General features: G+C 33.1%; 1 protein-coding gene across 5 annotated transcripts in view; it reads right to left on the minus strand.

Annotated features, from left to right (window-relative positions):
* Window positions 1-17,705, minus strand: part of LOC144839414 (twitchin-like) — a 58,889-nt gene that overhangs the window by 36,605 nt on the left and 4,579 nt on the right. For 4 of the 5 annotated variants that reach the window (XM_078694756.1, XM_078694755.1, XM_078694758.1 and 1 more), the window contains exons 3-22: window positions 17,110-17,258; window positions 16,982-17,015; window positions 15,476-15,780; window positions 13,857-14,162; window positions 13,496-13,535; window positions 13,045-13,155; window positions 12,577-12,761; window positions 11,783-12,094; window positions 11,221-11,396; window positions 10,864-10,937; window positions 10,394-10,560; window positions 10,244-10,271; window positions 9,410-9,951; window positions 8,852-8,920; window positions 7,180-7,290; window positions 6,286-6,392; window positions 5,689-5,827; window positions 2,709-2,726; window positions 1,815-1,942; window positions 662-929 (exon numbers count right to left, since the gene is read on the minus strand). In XM_078694756.1, the coding sequence (XP_078550882.1) occupies window positions 662-929; window positions 1,815-1,942; window positions 2,709-2,726; window positions 5,689-5,827; window positions 6,286-6,392; window positions 7,180-7,290; window positions 8,852-8,920; window positions 9,410-9,951; window positions 10,244-10,271; window positions 10,394-10,560; window positions 10,864-10,937; window positions 11,221-11,396; window positions 11,783-12,094; window positions 12,577-12,761; window positions 13,045-13,155; window positions 13,496-13,535; window positions 13,857-14,162; window positions 15,476-15,780; window positions 16,982-17,015; window positions 17,110-17,258 (3,269 nt within the window). Of the gene's footprint in view, window positions 1-661; window positions 930-1,814; window positions 1,943-2,708; window positions 2,727-5,148; window positions 5,167-5,688; window positions 5,828-6,285; window positions 6,393-7,179; window positions 7,291-8,851; window positions 8,921-9,409; window positions 9,952-10,243; window positions 10,272-10,393; window positions 10,561-10,863; window positions 10,938-11,220; window positions 11,397-11,782; window positions 12,095-12,576; window positions 12,762-13,044; window positions 13,156-13,495; window positions 13,536-13,856; window positions 14,163-15,475; window positions 15,781-16,981; window positions 17,016-17,109; window positions 17,259-17,705 lie in introns of all 5 variants that reach the window. The other variant, XM_078694754.1, reaches the window with a different exon arrangement.

Genomic DNA, 17,705 nt, shown 5'->3' on the forward strand with positions numbered 1-17,705 from the left:
AGACAGGTGTAATGATACTCTTTTCTAATGAGACAGCAACATTTGTCAAGGTAATTTTAATTTAAATACAAAGTGAATGCGAATTTTACTATGTGAGGCATTTAATGTAATAATCTAAAGCAATATGTGCAGCATTTAATGTCAGTAACACATTATATTTCATTCCATACTTTATAAGCAGTGCTTAGAAATTGCCTAGATGAATGAGTACAGTAATGACATAGGCATAGGGTCTGGTGAGAAAAGCTTACGGTTCTAGTGGGGGACTTAGTTATTCATAACTTTAGTAAATAGGGGTAGGAATAGATAAAGTCATGAAATGATAAATAAAGTCACTCCAAATAAAGAGGTAAGGAACATAGGTGAGTACACACTCCAATATCTACAAATGCGAGACATGGGTCTCGCCATTGTATAAAGTGCTGGCCATATAAGGGGCTGGCCATATATAAGGCTGGCCATATATGGGGCTGGCCATATAAGGGGCTTGCCATATAAGGGGCTGGCCATACTGTATAAGGGGCTGGCCATATATGTGACAATAAATTCTTATTTCAATGGTATTCTAATTTAGTTTACCTCTTATAGAAAATGTGGGCTAAAAATCTCAAAACTAATGATTTAAAGTGTGGCCAGGCAAACAAAACATTATGTTACTCACGTTCAACAGTCAGTTCACAAGATGTATGAGCTAACTCTTCAAATGCAACTTCATACTCGCCGCTATCTTTTATGTTCAAGTCCTGGATCTCAAGCTCCACCTCAGCTCCACGAGCAAACATTTTGTACTTGCGTCCAGGGTTGATAGGGTCACCATTTTTGTACCATTGTGGTTTGACACCGGTGAACTTGACTCCACAGTCCATACGAGCGCGTCCATCACGCTCATTTACTTTTTTACCTTTAAGTGGCCGAGTGATTTCAGCAGCCTAAGAAATTGATATGATACAATGTAATAGGTAAAATGTTAACAACAATGATATAACAAATGAAATGGTTTAGTCATTTTACATTTATAGGCAACTGTTAACATAGTTTAAAAGTGTGTGCACTTTAAACAACCCAGTTCATTAAAAGTGTGTGCACTTTAAACAACCCAGTTCATTAAAAGTGTGTGCACTTTAAACAACCCAGTTCATTAAAAGTGTGTGCACTTTAAACAACCCAGTTCATCATTTAATGATGTATTGTGCCCCAAAAACATGAAAAATGAAGATTAATTAAATCAGACTTTGAATATATTATTTTGTAGTTTTAATAAAGTTAATCACTTCCGTAGGAAAAAAAACACACAAAAATAATATTTTCACATATAAAATGACAAAATAAATGCTTAAATTCAACCAAAAATCCATTGGCTGGCAGACAAATTGACCATTTTTTGCTTTAAATTACAGTTTTTTCAGGTAAATACATTTTTTTTCAATCCAATTTTTGGTCAAACTAAATAACTATTAGGTGACATTAAAATGGCATATTCAACAAAAATGTTGTTAAAAATTATTTTTTCAGGGGGACAATACATCTTTAAGACGAGTATGGGGTTACCCCGGTAAACTGGTTTCAGGGGTATTACCACCTATATGATAGGACAATTTACTATTGGCAATGTTTCTAAAGACTTAACATAAAATATATATATATTTACTTTCTTTTTAAGGTACCAAGTTTAATCACTAATCCACATACAGTATATGAATATGTAGTAATTCACAAGAAAACTGACTTAATGACAATTTGAACCAAGGACTCTAGGAGGACTACTGTAACAAGTCAGAATACCACTTTTAGAAACCAATTCAGAATAAACTAACCCTTTTCTCCTCCCCTTCAACATGTTTAAGTTCACCCCAGTCAGGGACATCGATCTTTGACTCTCGTCTCTCAACTTCACGATGTTTAAGCATTGATCTAAAGTCAAGCTCACCTCCACTGCTTCGATCTGTCAAAGTCAACGATTGCATAAATTAGTACATTTATATAGAGATAAACATCACTCAACACTTTTTTTCTAAATGGTACTTCATTGTGAGGGTGTTCATATTACTGGGAGAATCATTTATTTACTAACTCTGCATTACAACAATACTGTAGTTATACAGTACTGAAGTCAAGTATTTGGGGTTTTTATATTCATTTTCATATATTCAAATAAATAATCTAGTTATTTATGTTAATGGGAAAAAAGAACCAGGGTTAAAAGAAGGTACAATCCATCTATTCATGTACTAATATCAACATTTACATTAATTTAAACGACTACTATAAAGATAGGGTTTATAATTAAGGAAAAACTTTACTCAAAAGTGTGCGGATGTGGTATAATCAAGAACTATAACTATTTTAAACACATTTGGATAGAAAAGAGGTTTTCTATTATTTTAAATTTAATTGTGTCTAAATCTACAGGTAAAAATTGGTTTAAAACAGGGTGCTACTGTTCTTGCCAAGATGTTTTTTAGAAACACTTACCTTTAGAGGAATAAAAAAAGCAATATTCTAGGTGCTAAAATTAATTCCTGTTAATTTGTACAGGCAAGGTATTTGTACTAATTAAACGTTTTCTCATTAGTATTAAAAAGTGCTTTAAATACAACCAAAATACCGAACATTATACAAACAAAAACATTAAAACAACCAAACAAAGGTTGAGGGCTGACTTTAAAAATTCATAAAAGGAAAAATGGGGAAAAGAATAATAACTTTACCAAGTAATTGAGGTGACGCTTTGGAGAATAAAAAGGCAAATAAACAAATTAAATTAATGTAAGAAGAAAGAAAAGTTGGAGAAGACCATAGAAACTGTTAACGTCAAGAGTTTACAAATATACATACATATAGTTTAACACACAAAACACTGTGCAACAAACTAAAGCATAACATGTGAATAATCAGCGAAACCTTAAAAACACTCAAGTATCAACCAACCAAGTATTACCCTCTAATCAATATTTCAGATTATTTTATCGATTATATTTAGGTGTATGAATGTTGAATCAGTTTATATTTATTTCATTTTGATGATGGATGAATGGCCCCTGGGAATTTTGTACTGCGATGTTGGTCCCTGAGAATTTTGTAATGTGATGTTGGACATATGGCACCTGTGAATTTGCTACTGTGATGTTGGACATATAGCCCCTGGGAATTTGCTACTGTGATGTTGGACATATGGCCACTGGGAATTTTGTACTATGGCCCCTGGGAATTTTGTACTGTGATGTTGGACATATGGCCCCTGGGAATTTTTTACTGTGATGTCGGCCCCTGGGAATTTTGTACTGTGATGTTGAACATATGGCCCCTGGGAATTTTGTACTGTGATGTTGAACATATGGCCCCTGGGAATTTTATACTGTGATGTTGAACATATGGCCCCTGGGAATTTTGTACTGTGATGTTGAACATATGGCCCCTGGGAATTTTGTACTGTGATGTTGAACATATGGCCCCTGGGAATTTTGTACTGTGATGTTGAACATATGGCCCCTGGGAATTTTGTACTGTGATGTTGGACATATGGCCCCTGGGAATTTTTTACTATGATGTTGGGCACCTGGGAAGAGCAGCATTTTCACTGGCGAGTGAAAATAAATGAAATTAATTTAATTACTTAACTTGTTAACAATTTAATTGTTTACATTTTGTTGTTATGTGTTCTGTTTATAATTTTTCTATAAAACTAAATTTCTAAAACAAAAAATAGAGAAACTCAACAGTTGGCAAACATCACATTAACTTTATGATGTGCAAATCACAAACACATACGGAGGAGGACAACAAGTATCTAAAACTACCATACATTCAGATCTAACCAGTTTGGCTGCTGCACTATGTACAAATGAGTTCTAAAAACAAACTGTGCAACCAATATGATGCATTTTTTGTGATCTTTTGATTGTGAAGACATTGATTCTAAACAACTGTTTGATGGGATACACAAAAAGGTCTAAAAAGTATCTAAAATATATTTGTGAGATTTTGTGCATAATATCGTAAGTAATTTTAACCTTCTTCGAGTAAATCCATACTAGACCTTCTAGAGGAACATGGGGTAGACTTTCGGGAACCTGCACCAAAAATTGCTGTAATTATATATATATAAAAGGTTTTTATATAAGTTGGTAAAAGGAATTTTAGTTTGATGTTTAATTATCTATTCTACCTATGGTATTCCTCTAACTACAATTTGTGATTGCTCTTTGGTTCTTTATTATGATATCTATTCTAAGGCCTTTGATGTACTAAATGTTGATGACTAAATTCAAGTTTATTAAAACAGGTTTGTGCTTAGGTATTACTATAAAATAATTGTTTTTCTTTTTTTGCAACTAATGAAAATTAATCAGGTAGATTTGGGCTTTCTCTCAAAAAGTATAACAGATAATGCTCCAAAATATTTTGATAGACTTAATTTGTGCACTGCCTTAAGGAATACCGTGTATTGAGTGATATTGAGTGCAATGTCTTAAGGAATACCGTGTACTGAGTGATATTGAATGTATGGCAATCTTAAACCTTGTGCTAGGAGATCCTCAACACTAGATGTTCTGGAGGAACTTGCTGAGTTTGTCCGAGAACTTGACATACCAATTTTTTTGTCTGTAATTACAATTGTTTACAATCTATTTATAGAATGTATGTTCTGTAATATCATACTGTCATTTCTTCTATTTAATTTTTAGAAATAAAAAATTCTATTTTTTAGTTGTATTAAAATGTAATGCATGTAATGGTCGATGTTGCTGCTCCTCAAATCAACTTTGACCTGACCTCTGTTTTGACATCTTAACTACAAACTGTAAACTTTAGTGGAGGTTTTTATCTCTGTCAGTTGATTTAAAATAAAATTAAAAAAAACCTTCACATCTATCAAATCGTATAAAACAAATGTTTCCAAAAACTATAATTGAATAGATTAAAAGTACTTTTAAAAACATTCACTTAGTAAAAACATTTAAAATATAAATCATGCACTATTCAAAATAATATTTTTTTTCTTGATTGATTTGTTTTTACTGTCAATCAAAATTCACATTACTATAGAATTAGTTCAGAAATAAATTATAAAATAAGATATTTATTTTTGTTTCCCGTTTCATATCCATAGTAAACAAGCAAATTACCAATTACCACCGCTTGACTAACCTTTCTTAGATGATTCGGCTAATGAAGCAAATAAATCAACAAGTGAAATAAAGTATTTAAAAATGATTACAGTTACAAAAATATACTTGTCATATTTTTTACTCTCTTATACTCTTCTAAACTGACTCATTCATCATACAAGTTCAGGAATAATTCATGTATTTTATCAAAAAACATGAAGACATAAATAACATTAAAACATGACATTAAATAAACTACTAAATACAACATATAGAACTTTTTAAAAATAGAATTAAAAATGTTCAGCCCTTGAAACATTGGGCTTAAGACTAAACACCACAAACACCAATTAAAGTAGGTTATCTGTAACCTTTGTTAAAAGCGCCATAGAAATGAATTATGAACAAATATTGAATGAATGCGTATTACGGGTGGGTAATATGAATATAGTCTTGTATTATTTGAGTTTCAATATAGTTACACCAAGTCATTGTCAAACAGAAAAGGTATAATGAAACATTTGTGTATTAAAGAAGATTGGGCAATATATTAGACTAACTAATAAAAGTGAGTAGTTACCTGTAACAATTAAGGTGAAGATACGTTCATCTCTACCGTTCTCATTCTCTACTTTACAGACAAAATGTCCTGCTGCATCAACTTTGTTTGCTTTTCTAATTTCCATTATGTGAACATCTCGTTGGGCATGGTATTTAAGCTACAAAAAGTAAGAAGAAAATTTAATATACCGGTATTTAAAATTTAAAAAAAATCAAAAATTGTTTGTTCCTCAATGTGGATTCAATTTTAGATTAAATTTCAGTTTAATGGGTTTTTTCTACTTCTCCTATTCATACGGTATGACCGAGTACAGAAATTAGATTATATTTGGATTGCATCATCATGGATTTGTAAAGTTCTTTAACCTAAAGGGTGGGATTAAATACTTGAAAGTGGGATTACTTTAGGACATGGGGTACTAGTTGTCACAGTAAAGCTTCTCCGCCAACAATAATAAAAAAGAAAATAACCAATTTGAAAATACAGATGGTAACAATACGACTTTGGCCAAATGACTTTGACTTACTGCACACTTTTTTTTACTAGAGTAATTTTGTTCTTTCATTGTAAAAGTTATGTGTATGCAGAGAAAGAATAAAAAACAAACAAACTTACAAAATAGCGATCTTTCCAAGCATGTTCAATTTTGGAATTTCCTTTAAACCAGCTGACCGTTGGTTTAGGGTTGCCCGCTACAATCGCCTCAAACTTCACTGACTGTCCTGTTTACACAACATTCCAAATCAAGCGTTAAGAGCAGTATTTTATTGGAAAACATGTTTAAAAGGCATCAAAGTACACATCAAATAAATGGCAAGGAATGAATACGAAAGGAAAAGAGGATTTATGAGAATAAAAAAGGCAAGGACAAAAACAGCAAATAAAAAAAGAATAAAATAAAATTTGCCGCTTTCCATACCTGGTTCTGGAATAAGCGTTGTAAAAACAAACAAGGTGGGTAGGGTACACAACTCAAAACCCACTCCAAAAAAAGCACCGGTAAGCGAGTCAATCAAATCACAATGAATTGGAAGGAAGGAAAGGCGTGGCACGGAAGCTTTGTTATATCTTACACAATCATAGCTATGTGCTGTACAGGTAATGTTGACAAATTTAGAATTGGTTAAAGCGAAAAATATTTCATGTTCAATTTTTAGAATAATGCAATTAATTTTTTTTTCTGCAAAGTTTGATCAACTCTGATATGTTCCAGTGATGGATATCTTTTCTATTAACGCCCCTGGATTCACCTACAGTCAACTCCATAACGGACACCTTTAAGCTGGCCAAATATGTCTAGTTTTCCGGAGAGTCTGGTATTTGGAATGTGTTTTAATGGTAAAAATGAATTTGGGACTGTTTGGACTTCAAGAAAAGTCTGGTATTGGGAGAGTTGACTGTATAAATGTATTGAGTAAGATATAACATATAATGGTGGTTGAGGGGGGTGAGCAAGCGGAGACTGATTGGTTGAAAAGGAGGAGGGTAAGGGGAGGGACACTCTGTTACCTTCCAGAACTTGAGTCTTAGTGGGGGCCATTTTGAAGCATGGGTTTTTATCCAACTGTTCTGCATTTCTGCCTCTAGTTGGGGAATGCTTTGGTGAACCCTGTGGTGTGCCTATTGTTGATTTTTGGAGGAAGATCATCAAAAATTTAAAATAATGCCATGACAACTTTTTTTATTGATTCTATCTGTGAATGAGTAACACAATGCTGGAATCACTTATTTGTTATCAAAAATTGATAATTTATATGAATTTTAGTAAATGCAAAATTTGAAGTAAAAAGTAAAAATATACTTTAGTATTTTGTAAAATTGTGGTAAAACGTTGGTAAAAAGTCAATAATTCCTGGCACGGTTGTTATCACTGACAGGTAGAATCAATGCTTATATACACATTCCTAGTACCTTGAGTAACTTGGGCCTTACAAGGACTCTGCAAGAAATATGGCTGACCAGAGTCTTCCAATTCATCTATAGACTTTCTGCTGTATGTATAGCCTTCAAGACGGACAATATATATTTCAACCATCTTTATAACACTTTCATTGGCTAGTTGTGCATATACGCTGAATGTGAATGAGGTAGTGATGATAATGATGATGATGATGAGGTAGTGATGATGATGAGGTAGTGATGATAATAATGATGATGTAGTGATGATGATGATGATGATGAGGTAGTGATGATAATAATGATGATGTAGTGATGATTATGATGCGGTAGTAATGATGATGAGGTAGTGATGATGATGATGAGGTAGTGATGATGATGATGAGGTAGTGATGATGATGAGGTAGTGATGATGATGATGATGATGATGAGGAAGTGATGATTATGATGAGGTAGTGACAATGATGATATGAAAGAGATAATGATGATATGGAGATGATGAAGCAATGTTGATGATAATGTTGATGAAAGTGTAATACAGTATATATACTGTTTTAATTATTATGAGCAAAAGTTCACTCTTTATAATTAGCCAATATTATTTTAAAAAGCTGTAAATAGACAATATAGTATTACACTGTAAAATAAACAGAAATATTAGAACTTATAATTAAATGACATTAAAAGCAGCCTTTATATAGTATAATAAAGTATACAATAAAACACCAAAATAAACAGACAATAAACTTTTTTCATCATTAGATGATGTAGGAACAATATACAGTAGCAGAAGCGGTGTTAATGTACAGAGCAACACAGCTGAACCCTACTAAGCATTGTGGCATTTGGCAGAGACCACCAGATACAAACACACATATACCAGTTGAGTTGTAATAAGATCTTGATATAATGGATGAAAACTAGCCATCTTAAGAAGATTAAGTATTAAAGTCGTGAAGCGATTTTCTTATAAAACATTTCTTTAATATTCATAGATCTTGAATATTGTGCTACTCTTTGTAAGTGAATTTGTTTAATTTGTAACTGTTTTGTTATAATATTAGGAGGTTATGGGGTTAAACTAGGCAAAATGGAAGACAAGTTGGCTAGCCCAAAGCAGTTAGGTATTGCGCGTTCACCAAATATTAAATCGAGCCACAACATTGTATGTGGTAATTTTTAATGAATTAACCTCCAATTTAAAATATTTGACAAGAAAATTGCTTCAAATAACAGATAGTAGTATGCTAACAAATTCTGCTGTAAACCACACTCTATAGGTCACCTCGTCTGGAGCTGATTGACCCTCGATGTCCAGTCTGTTTGTTCGTTAGTGACAGTTTTTGTTCTTGCTCTGCATGACGGTAAAATCATTTGAACTGGTTACAGAACAAGATTTTCTTAAAAGCCTATCACCATTTTAAAGGCAATAGCATGGAATAGAAGTTTAAATATGTAATGATGTTTCTTGGCTTTAGATGTTGTCTGAGACTAATTGATTCAAAAGTTGTTCTTATATTATTTTAAAAGGGAATAGAAAACCTTGTTCTTAAACAAATACAAAATAATTGAACTAGATGTTCAGTTTTGTTTCAAAACTTGGCATACACATTAACAAAATACATGTTTAATGTAATACAATCACTATGTATATATTATAAAGGCTGAAGAAAATTTCATAGTGTGCAAACCAATCTGTCATTGGAATGAAAAATAATCAATTTTTGAAAGACCAAAACAGAAGATAAAAGATAAAACATAATAATGTATAGAATCATAAAATACAAACAATACTTAATTGAAATTAATTGGTGAAGAAAAAGAAAACATAATGTATTCGTACCTAGCTGTTCTTGCTTGCTTAGTGACCCATTCTCTGCTGGTTGTCTGCTTGGTGAGCCTTTCGGTTCTTCTGGTACTATGATCTCTGGTACAGCCTTTGCTGGTGATCCCGTGCCCGGTGGTGGCGCTTTCTCTGCTGCCTTTTTATTGACGGCTTCTATCTTCTCGTCCTTTGGAGCTGGTTTCTTTTCCGGAGCTGGAGGTGCAGCCTCCTCTTTCGGTGCGGTCTTTTTAACTTCATGTGGTTTTTCTTCAACTGGTGGAGGTGCAGACTCCTCTTTGGGTGCGGTCTTTTTAACAGCTATGGGTTTTTCTTCAACTGGTGGTGGCGCAGACTCTTCTTTCGGTGCGGTCTTTTTAACAGCTATGGGTTTTTCTTCAACTGGTGGTGGTGCAGATTCTTCTTTGGGTGCTGTCTTCTTGACTTCAATTGGTTTCTCTTCTACAGGTTTAGCTGGTTCCTTACCCGGTGGCTTTGATTGCTGTTTAGCATCTTTTTTTGGTTCTATTTTTTCTTCTACTTTTTGTGGTTTATCTTTTTGACTAAAAATAGATAAAATAGTACTGGAATCCATCACAAAAACATACACATTCTGACTAAAACCAACAAAATAAAGTAAATTATCCCATATTCCTTCTTTCACATTTTTTTGGCCCATTCATCTTCCAAATGAAATCCAATTAAAAGAATATTTTATATTCAATTTTTTTATTTTAACAACATTTTACGAGGGTGGTCCATCTAGCCAAAGCTGATCATTAGGGACCCTCACAAAAATACAACATGACAAGACATAAACATTCAACAATTAAAATTAAATTAAAATAAAGTTACCTTGGCTTAGGTGCTGGTTTTTTCAACTCTACAAGACACAGAAAAAAGACACAATAAAAACAATGATTTTATTTTATGTTAATTTTTTCTGTAAAAATTTACAAAGTCTATGAATGTTTATAAAAATATACAATGGTGTAGCATACATACCTTCAACGTACACTTCACAAATAGACCTAACTTCACTGCTGGAGTTTTTGCCAACTACACTGTAATCTCCACTATCTTCTGGAAACACCTCCTCCATAATAAGTACATACTCATCTTTTTCTTCTTTCATCTCGTAATCTGGTGATGGTTGTAGTGGCTTGCCATCCCTGAAAAATAACATAGAATTGTCATTTCTATAGCACCTTTACAAATATCAAACGTTTTACAAGAACCTATCACCTGGTGAACATCATTTTTTTTTTTTGAGTTTTAAAAATTGTTGTCATTGATGGTGAATTGCATATTGTTTGTGTATCCCACATAGTTAGGCCAAACTTTGAAAATGAATGTTCACCAGATGAGCATGAGGAACATTAAGTTTGGTATCATTGCTCAGACATGAATCATTCTGACTACATATTTTGCTGACTTACTTTAATATACTTAATTAGAATAAAGTTTATACTCACAGAAACCAGTTAACAGTGATAGGTTTGCAGGAAAATTTAACACGAAGAGTTAATTTATCTCCATCTATAAGATCCTGGATAAAAACAAAAAATAAAGCCGGTGAGAAATTATGAAAAGATTTGAAAATAAAAAGCAAAATCTTGATTCTCTGTGTAACAATGAAAGTATAAAAATAGTATAATTACTGAAAAAAATGACAATGCTGTGGGTATCACTGGCTGGATCCCAATGAAGATACAAAATAAAATAAGTAAAACAGCCAGAAAAATTATCAGAGCAACACTAGCCCTTCATCAATGCAAGTGCTCTCTTTATAATAATATAAAGATTGATACATAGATAGTTACAATCATTACCTGATCTTTTAACCCTTTTACAATCTTAATCTTTTCTTCTATGATTTCTGTTGATGATTCAGTCACAGTTTCCGAGTATTCTGAGTATTCTTCTACCACTTCTTTGTGGCTGATAAAGTCAATGTGAAGCGGAGGAGCAGTGTTCACTTTAACTTGCTTAGGCTTTCCAGCTTGCACTGGCAAAACAAAAGGACAATTTATTTGTTGTTTATTCTATCATAATACGTAACAAGTGTACTGTTTGAGAAACACAGTTGAGATCAATTGTATACAATGATGATAATAAATATGAAATATTTGATATTTTATTATTCAATGTCGATGAAGTTTTTTACTTATTATTATTATAAAATCAAATTGCACCATTAACTTTGATTTTTTTTAAATATATGGTTTAATTTTCTTTTGGGAAGCCAGTCCATTTGTTTTGGAATCTGTGGAAATTATTTAAATTTAAAAAAATAAAGAAGGTATGAGGCTGTAAAGATGAATCTGAGCCAATGAGTATCTGTAACCAATATGGGATACTCATGATTTGAAACTGATCCTAAAAACCCCTTACCTTCAAAACTAATATTAATAGTAGAGGTAGCCTCTCCTTTTGCGTTATTTACAACAACTCTGTAATTTCCAGCATCGCTCGGGGTTACACCCGTCATGTCTAAAATCAATATGTGGATCTTTCCTTGCGTCTTCGTCTTTGTTTTATACCGACCGCCGTCGCTGATGGTCTTGTTGCCATAGCACCAGGTGACCGTCGGAGAAGGTTCGGCCATAACTTTAATCTCGAAGATCAAATGGCGCCCTTCGTCTTCTTGTTTTATGTTTGGTTTTTCAATAAAGGATGGTGCACCCTGTCTACTGCCCTCTGTAACTAAAGAATAAAAAATCAATTTTATATATTTTCTTATTTTCAGTTTAAAGGGTGTACCTGAATAGTGGTGTGTACTGTATTATTTGTGAAACCCATGTTAATCCAAGTTCTGCATGAGGTGTAGGTAGTGGTGCTGTATTGACAAAATCTAGGAACTATGGCAGGAGTTGAACCAAAGACCCTGGGATTGGTAAGCATGTCAAGCACCAAGCCACTGTGCCACATCTAAAGCAGTATTATAACTATCCTACCAAGGTACTTACTGTTAAAGTTGAGGTTGATTGTTGAGGTACTGACACCCAAGGTATTTTATACCTCTCCTACCAAGGTACTTACTGTTAAAGTTGAGGTTGATTGTTGAGGTACTGACACCCAAGGTATTTTATACCTCTCCTACCAAGGTACTTACTGTTAAAGTTGAGGTTGATTGTTGAGGTACTGACACCCAAGGTATTTTATGCCTATCCTACAAAGGTACTTACTGTTAAAGTTGAGGTTGATTGTTGAGGTACTGACACCCAAGGTATTTTTAGCTTCAATTTTGTAACTACCACCATCTTTGGGTGTCACGTTCTTAATGTTCAAAGTCAGCACATACACACCGGCAGTTTGCTTAATACTGATCTTAAATCTACCTCCATCTTTCATTGCTTGGTTGTTGAAATACCTTAAGAAACAAATAAATAATTTATATGATGATAGAACTATAATTATACAAGTATAAGGAGGAGCTCTTAATATCAACTTCTCCAGAGGGCGGCTTAACAACCGAAATGTTGAGACATTCTAAACCTTAATTTATTTCCTTCAGAATCATATAGTGTACCACAGACCTAACTTATTTGCCATGCTAGACCTTTAAACAATAAAACTATACAAATTATTTTTTTATAGACACTTATAGAACTTTGTACAAAGAGCTCAACATAGATACCACAATCTGAACTTACCATACTATACTAGGTTTCGGATCAGCTTTAAGTTTGGCTTCAAATGTAAGTTCATGTCCATCCTCTGATTGTGACATAGTTGGCTTATCAAGAAATGTTGGAGCAGTACCACTGAAAGAGCAAGTTAGTATTTTCAATAACAATATCATTTTAATTGTATGTGTTTCAGTATTACACTGATTTTTATTTAAATCGTCCTTTAAGTATTTCTCAGAACTAAGATTTCCAACTTTGCTGTTTAGACCGGTTGACAAACTTCGGCAAACAGGTTATGAAATCAGAAAATCAAATAAGGCCTGAGTAACAGAGACACAGTAGTCTTCTCCAAGTGTAGACTAGGCAGCTCTAAGTTCAAATGGTGGACACAAGTTCATTACAACTATTGAGATTGTTTTTGCGCCAGCAGAGAGTTCACTAAAAACAAAATAATGTATATGTTAAAGCAACTTACGCTGGTGATTTGTCTTTTGGGCCTTCATCCTCAGCAGTACCTATAAAATAACATTTATCAATAAATTTTGAATAAAAAAACTCCTCTCCCAATACCAGACACCCTTAGGCTGGCCTAGTATAATAATAATAATAATACGTATGTTTTTATTAGTGACCTTTTAGACATCAAGTAAACTTTGGTTTTTAGAGTTTCTGTATTCTGAGAGTTCAGTATTGGGAGATTTGATTGTTTTTGTTAAAAAAAAAATACAAAATTATGTTTATTTAATTGGTTAATAAAGATATTACAATTATAAATAAAACATTAAAACATTAACATTAGTAAATCAATAGTAAGTTTAAAATCACAGCAATCTTACTGTCAAAATTAAGATCAATTGTAGATTTGGTTTCACCCAATGAGTTTTTGGCGACAACTGTGTATTTTCCGCCGTCCTTTTCAGTGACCTCACTCACAGAAAGCAAAACAAAGTAATACCCCTCGTCATCGTACTCAACAGTCATCTTATAACGACCAGTTTGTTTAATTTCCACGTTGTCTTTGTACCAGGTCAGCATTGGTTCTGGTTCAGCGGTCAGCTCGCATAAGAAGCTCAGTTTGGTTCCGTCTTTTGATTGGTTAATCTTCGGCTTCATGGTGAATGATGGAGCACCGTTGTCGGGGGCTACTGGGGGAATCTTTATATTATCGGCTGAACACAATGATAAAAGCAGACATATGGGTAACACAGAGTTGTAGATTGAGAGAAGGCACAGGTACTTCACAAATAATATTAACTTCAGGTGCAAGTACATCTAATGTTAAGTTTTTATAAAAGAGGTAGAAAGGTAAATCTAACTTCATCTTGTAAGCTCGAGCTTCTAATGGTGCCATAAATTAGTAATTTAGTGTGCTTCTACACTTTTAGTTTACTTTAGGATTATAGTGCTTTCCAAAAAACAAATTCAATGGATTTTGATCATGCCTAAAATTGACCTTTGACATGATTGAATTGCCATTGATTTTTTAGAGATAGTAAATACTTTTTACTTAATAGTCTCTTTTAACATTCTCTTTTACCAGCAATAAACTACAGGATAAGATTGGAATGAGATTGGACATTTTTGATTTGATGACATCACAAATGCCAAGCTGTGTCAGGTGCAGGGAGAGTACTTCATCATGAACAGGTGGATATTCAACCTACTGTGCTATGTGACCTTTGAACTCAATCCACAGTCTACTGTGCTCTCCATAGTGTCTGACATAACAGTGTACAAATGCTCTTCAACATCCATGCAAAATTGTATGTGTTAACAGAAGTGTGTATAAAGTTCAAACAATCATTCCCCACCCCCCCCCCCCCCCTCCCCCTGGATTAGAAGTACAGGTAGGTAAATATTAATGATAAACTACAGTAGGAGTCGGTGGCCTTTAAGTTTGTTCTTAAATAGAAGCTCCAACCAGGAAAGAGGATTAATTGTAATTTAACTCTTCCCTGCTCCAACTAAGTCAGTTAAAGTGCATTGAATGCTTTTTGATGGATACAAAATAACTAAAATACATAATTGCATGGATATTGAAAAGTGCGCTATATTAAAGAACAACAGATTTAGTGAAAATCAACATCACAACAATATAAAAACATCATAAATTAAAATCATCAAAAACACAAGTTTCAATGAAAAGGCAAACACAGCAGAACCATTAACATTAATTATTACAGAAAAAAACATTAGTTTTAGAATTTGAAAATAAAAATACTATTTAAAAGGTTCATAATGCAATCATCATCATTTTATCATTAACATTGTTTTTCATTTATTATAATAGACCAATGCCATTTTCTTGTTACTTCAAATCGGAGACCATAATTTAAATTTCACTTACGGTGACCTCCATCCATCCATTGACATTTATTGTATGTTAACTTTATTTATTTATATTTTTTATGATTATTATAGAATATTATAAGTAATAAAAGCAAACAAAACTTACCAGCAAAGTTCAACTTGATAGTATTGGTTGCTGTGCCTAATTTATTTGTAGCAATAATCTTATAATCTCCACCGTCTTTCTCATTTAAGTTGTTTATATCTAAAGAAAGAAAATAAAACTCTCCGTCTTCTTCACATCCAATCTTTAGTCGTCCGCCATCTTTGAGTTCTTTGTCTCCCAGATACCACTTAATGTCCGGTCTTGGTATGGCGCATAATTCACATTCTATCGTTAGTTTGGACGCATCATCTGATTGGCTCATTTTTGGTTTCATTGTGAAATTTGGTGCCACTCCATCCACATCACTAGATTTAACATAAATAATAATAATACTGTAATAATAACTCATTTTTATACATTAATACTCATTATTATACATGTTTACCAATAAAAATCATTCTCACAGCACTTTACATTATGCTTATGCATCATTAATAGGTTTTCATAGACACTGGATGATTCTACACAACGTTACACAAATAAATATTGTAAAATGTTCTTTTTTAAAACCACCATGATATCTCCTTTCTTATTTGTCTTACTGGTGGGACACGTCTGTTCAGGGGACAAATCAAACGAACAGTGAGCAATATATTATGTTTAGCATTACAGCCAATCTCTATCAACCAATCTTTAGTTTAATTGGGTTTCTACTGTTAAGTATAAACAAAAGAAGGTGTGTATATCTATAATAATAATCATAATAATAGAGGGTGTGTGGCACAGTGTATTGGACATTGGATTACTGATCGTTAGATCGTGGTTCGAATCCAACTCTCACCACATTGCTTGTATCCTTAGGCAAGACACTTACTTTACTTACATTTGCCTCTCTCCACTCAGGTGTATAAATGGGTACCTGGTTAGATAAAGACACAACTTTGCGCTGATTACTAGCTGCATTATTATGGGAGTATGTTTCCATATGTGTTTGATCCAAAAAATGACCGGAGTAATAATATACTACGCCTATGTAAAGTGCCTTTTAGCATGATTATTCATGAAAAGGGTGATATAGAAATGTGGTAATTATTATTATACTTGATCCATGACCAGCAATTATATATTGATCATTCACCAGAATGATAAGACTATCTATCAAGACATTTCAAGATCATCTTACATGCCAAGAATCCATCATGTACACCAGCAACAAAAATGTGCAATGTGATCTAACAACATTCAGACCAATTAAGACATGACTAGCTCTAAGCATTCTGTGGCACACTGCCTTAGTTATGTCATTTGAGATATAGCAGATGCACATGTATGCAACTACAATTATTCTCAGATGATAGACATAGTATTTTTAGACTATATTGAGTACAAATGTTGCCCTAGATTTATACATTCAAACTTTATACAACATTCATCATCATACATATGCAAGTTGTCAATAATGTCGAACCAGGTCCACATTTTTACATACCTGGATGCTAAGGGTTTCTGGCTAATTAAGTCTAGACTTAAGTTACTTTATAATTAGTTTGTCTACTTGATACTTACTTGCTCTTGGTAGAAGTTTGTTCTTCAATAACACCTAAAAATTAAAAACAAGGAATATTATTTGCTAACAAATTTGTAATTCCCAAAATATATGTCAAATATCCACGTAATTTTAAAATGAAACTTACCGCCAAAGTTGAGGGCGATGGTTGCGGATGTATCACCAAACTTATTTTTAACGCAGACTTTGTAGCTGCCTGCATCATTTTCTGCGATTTCATTAATTTCCATGGAAACAAGGTAGTCACCTCCATCTGGTTTGACTTTTTGTGTGTATCTAAAAAAATAAAAATATTAATTTAATAATTTGTGCACAATTAAAAAAGTATAACTTTTTTGTCTTGAATTAAAATTTGCCATAGATAGGCTGCGAGATAGGTGGAGGAGGAACTTTGTTTGCAGGTTAGTCACTGTCTATAAATGCCTTACCAAGCCTAGGCCTAGAATTAGATCATTTAATTTTCGCGGTCACAGACACAGTCGTCCCACTTACACACAGTGAAGTTCAGTCAGGCCTAGCCTACCTAGCCTAGGTTTAGTTAGGTTAAAAACAGCGTACAATACAGCATATATTAACTTTCAACTAGTGATATCATTTCTTTATCCAATTCTCATACTTTCGATATATTACCTTTGCAATTTTATCAACAAAATATGGTTTAAGCAGAAAACAGAATGGGGATCAAATCAATTGTTTATGTTTTGTTTGTGCTTTGTTATTGTA

This window comes from Antedon bifida, chromosome 4 (genome assembly GCF_963402885.1).
Source record: "Antedon bifida chromosome 4, ecAntBifi1.1, whole genome shotgun sequence".
In the NCBI taxonomy this organism is placed as follows: Eukaryota; Metazoa; Echinodermata; class Crinoidea; order Comatulida; family Antedonidae; genus Antedon; species Antedon bifida.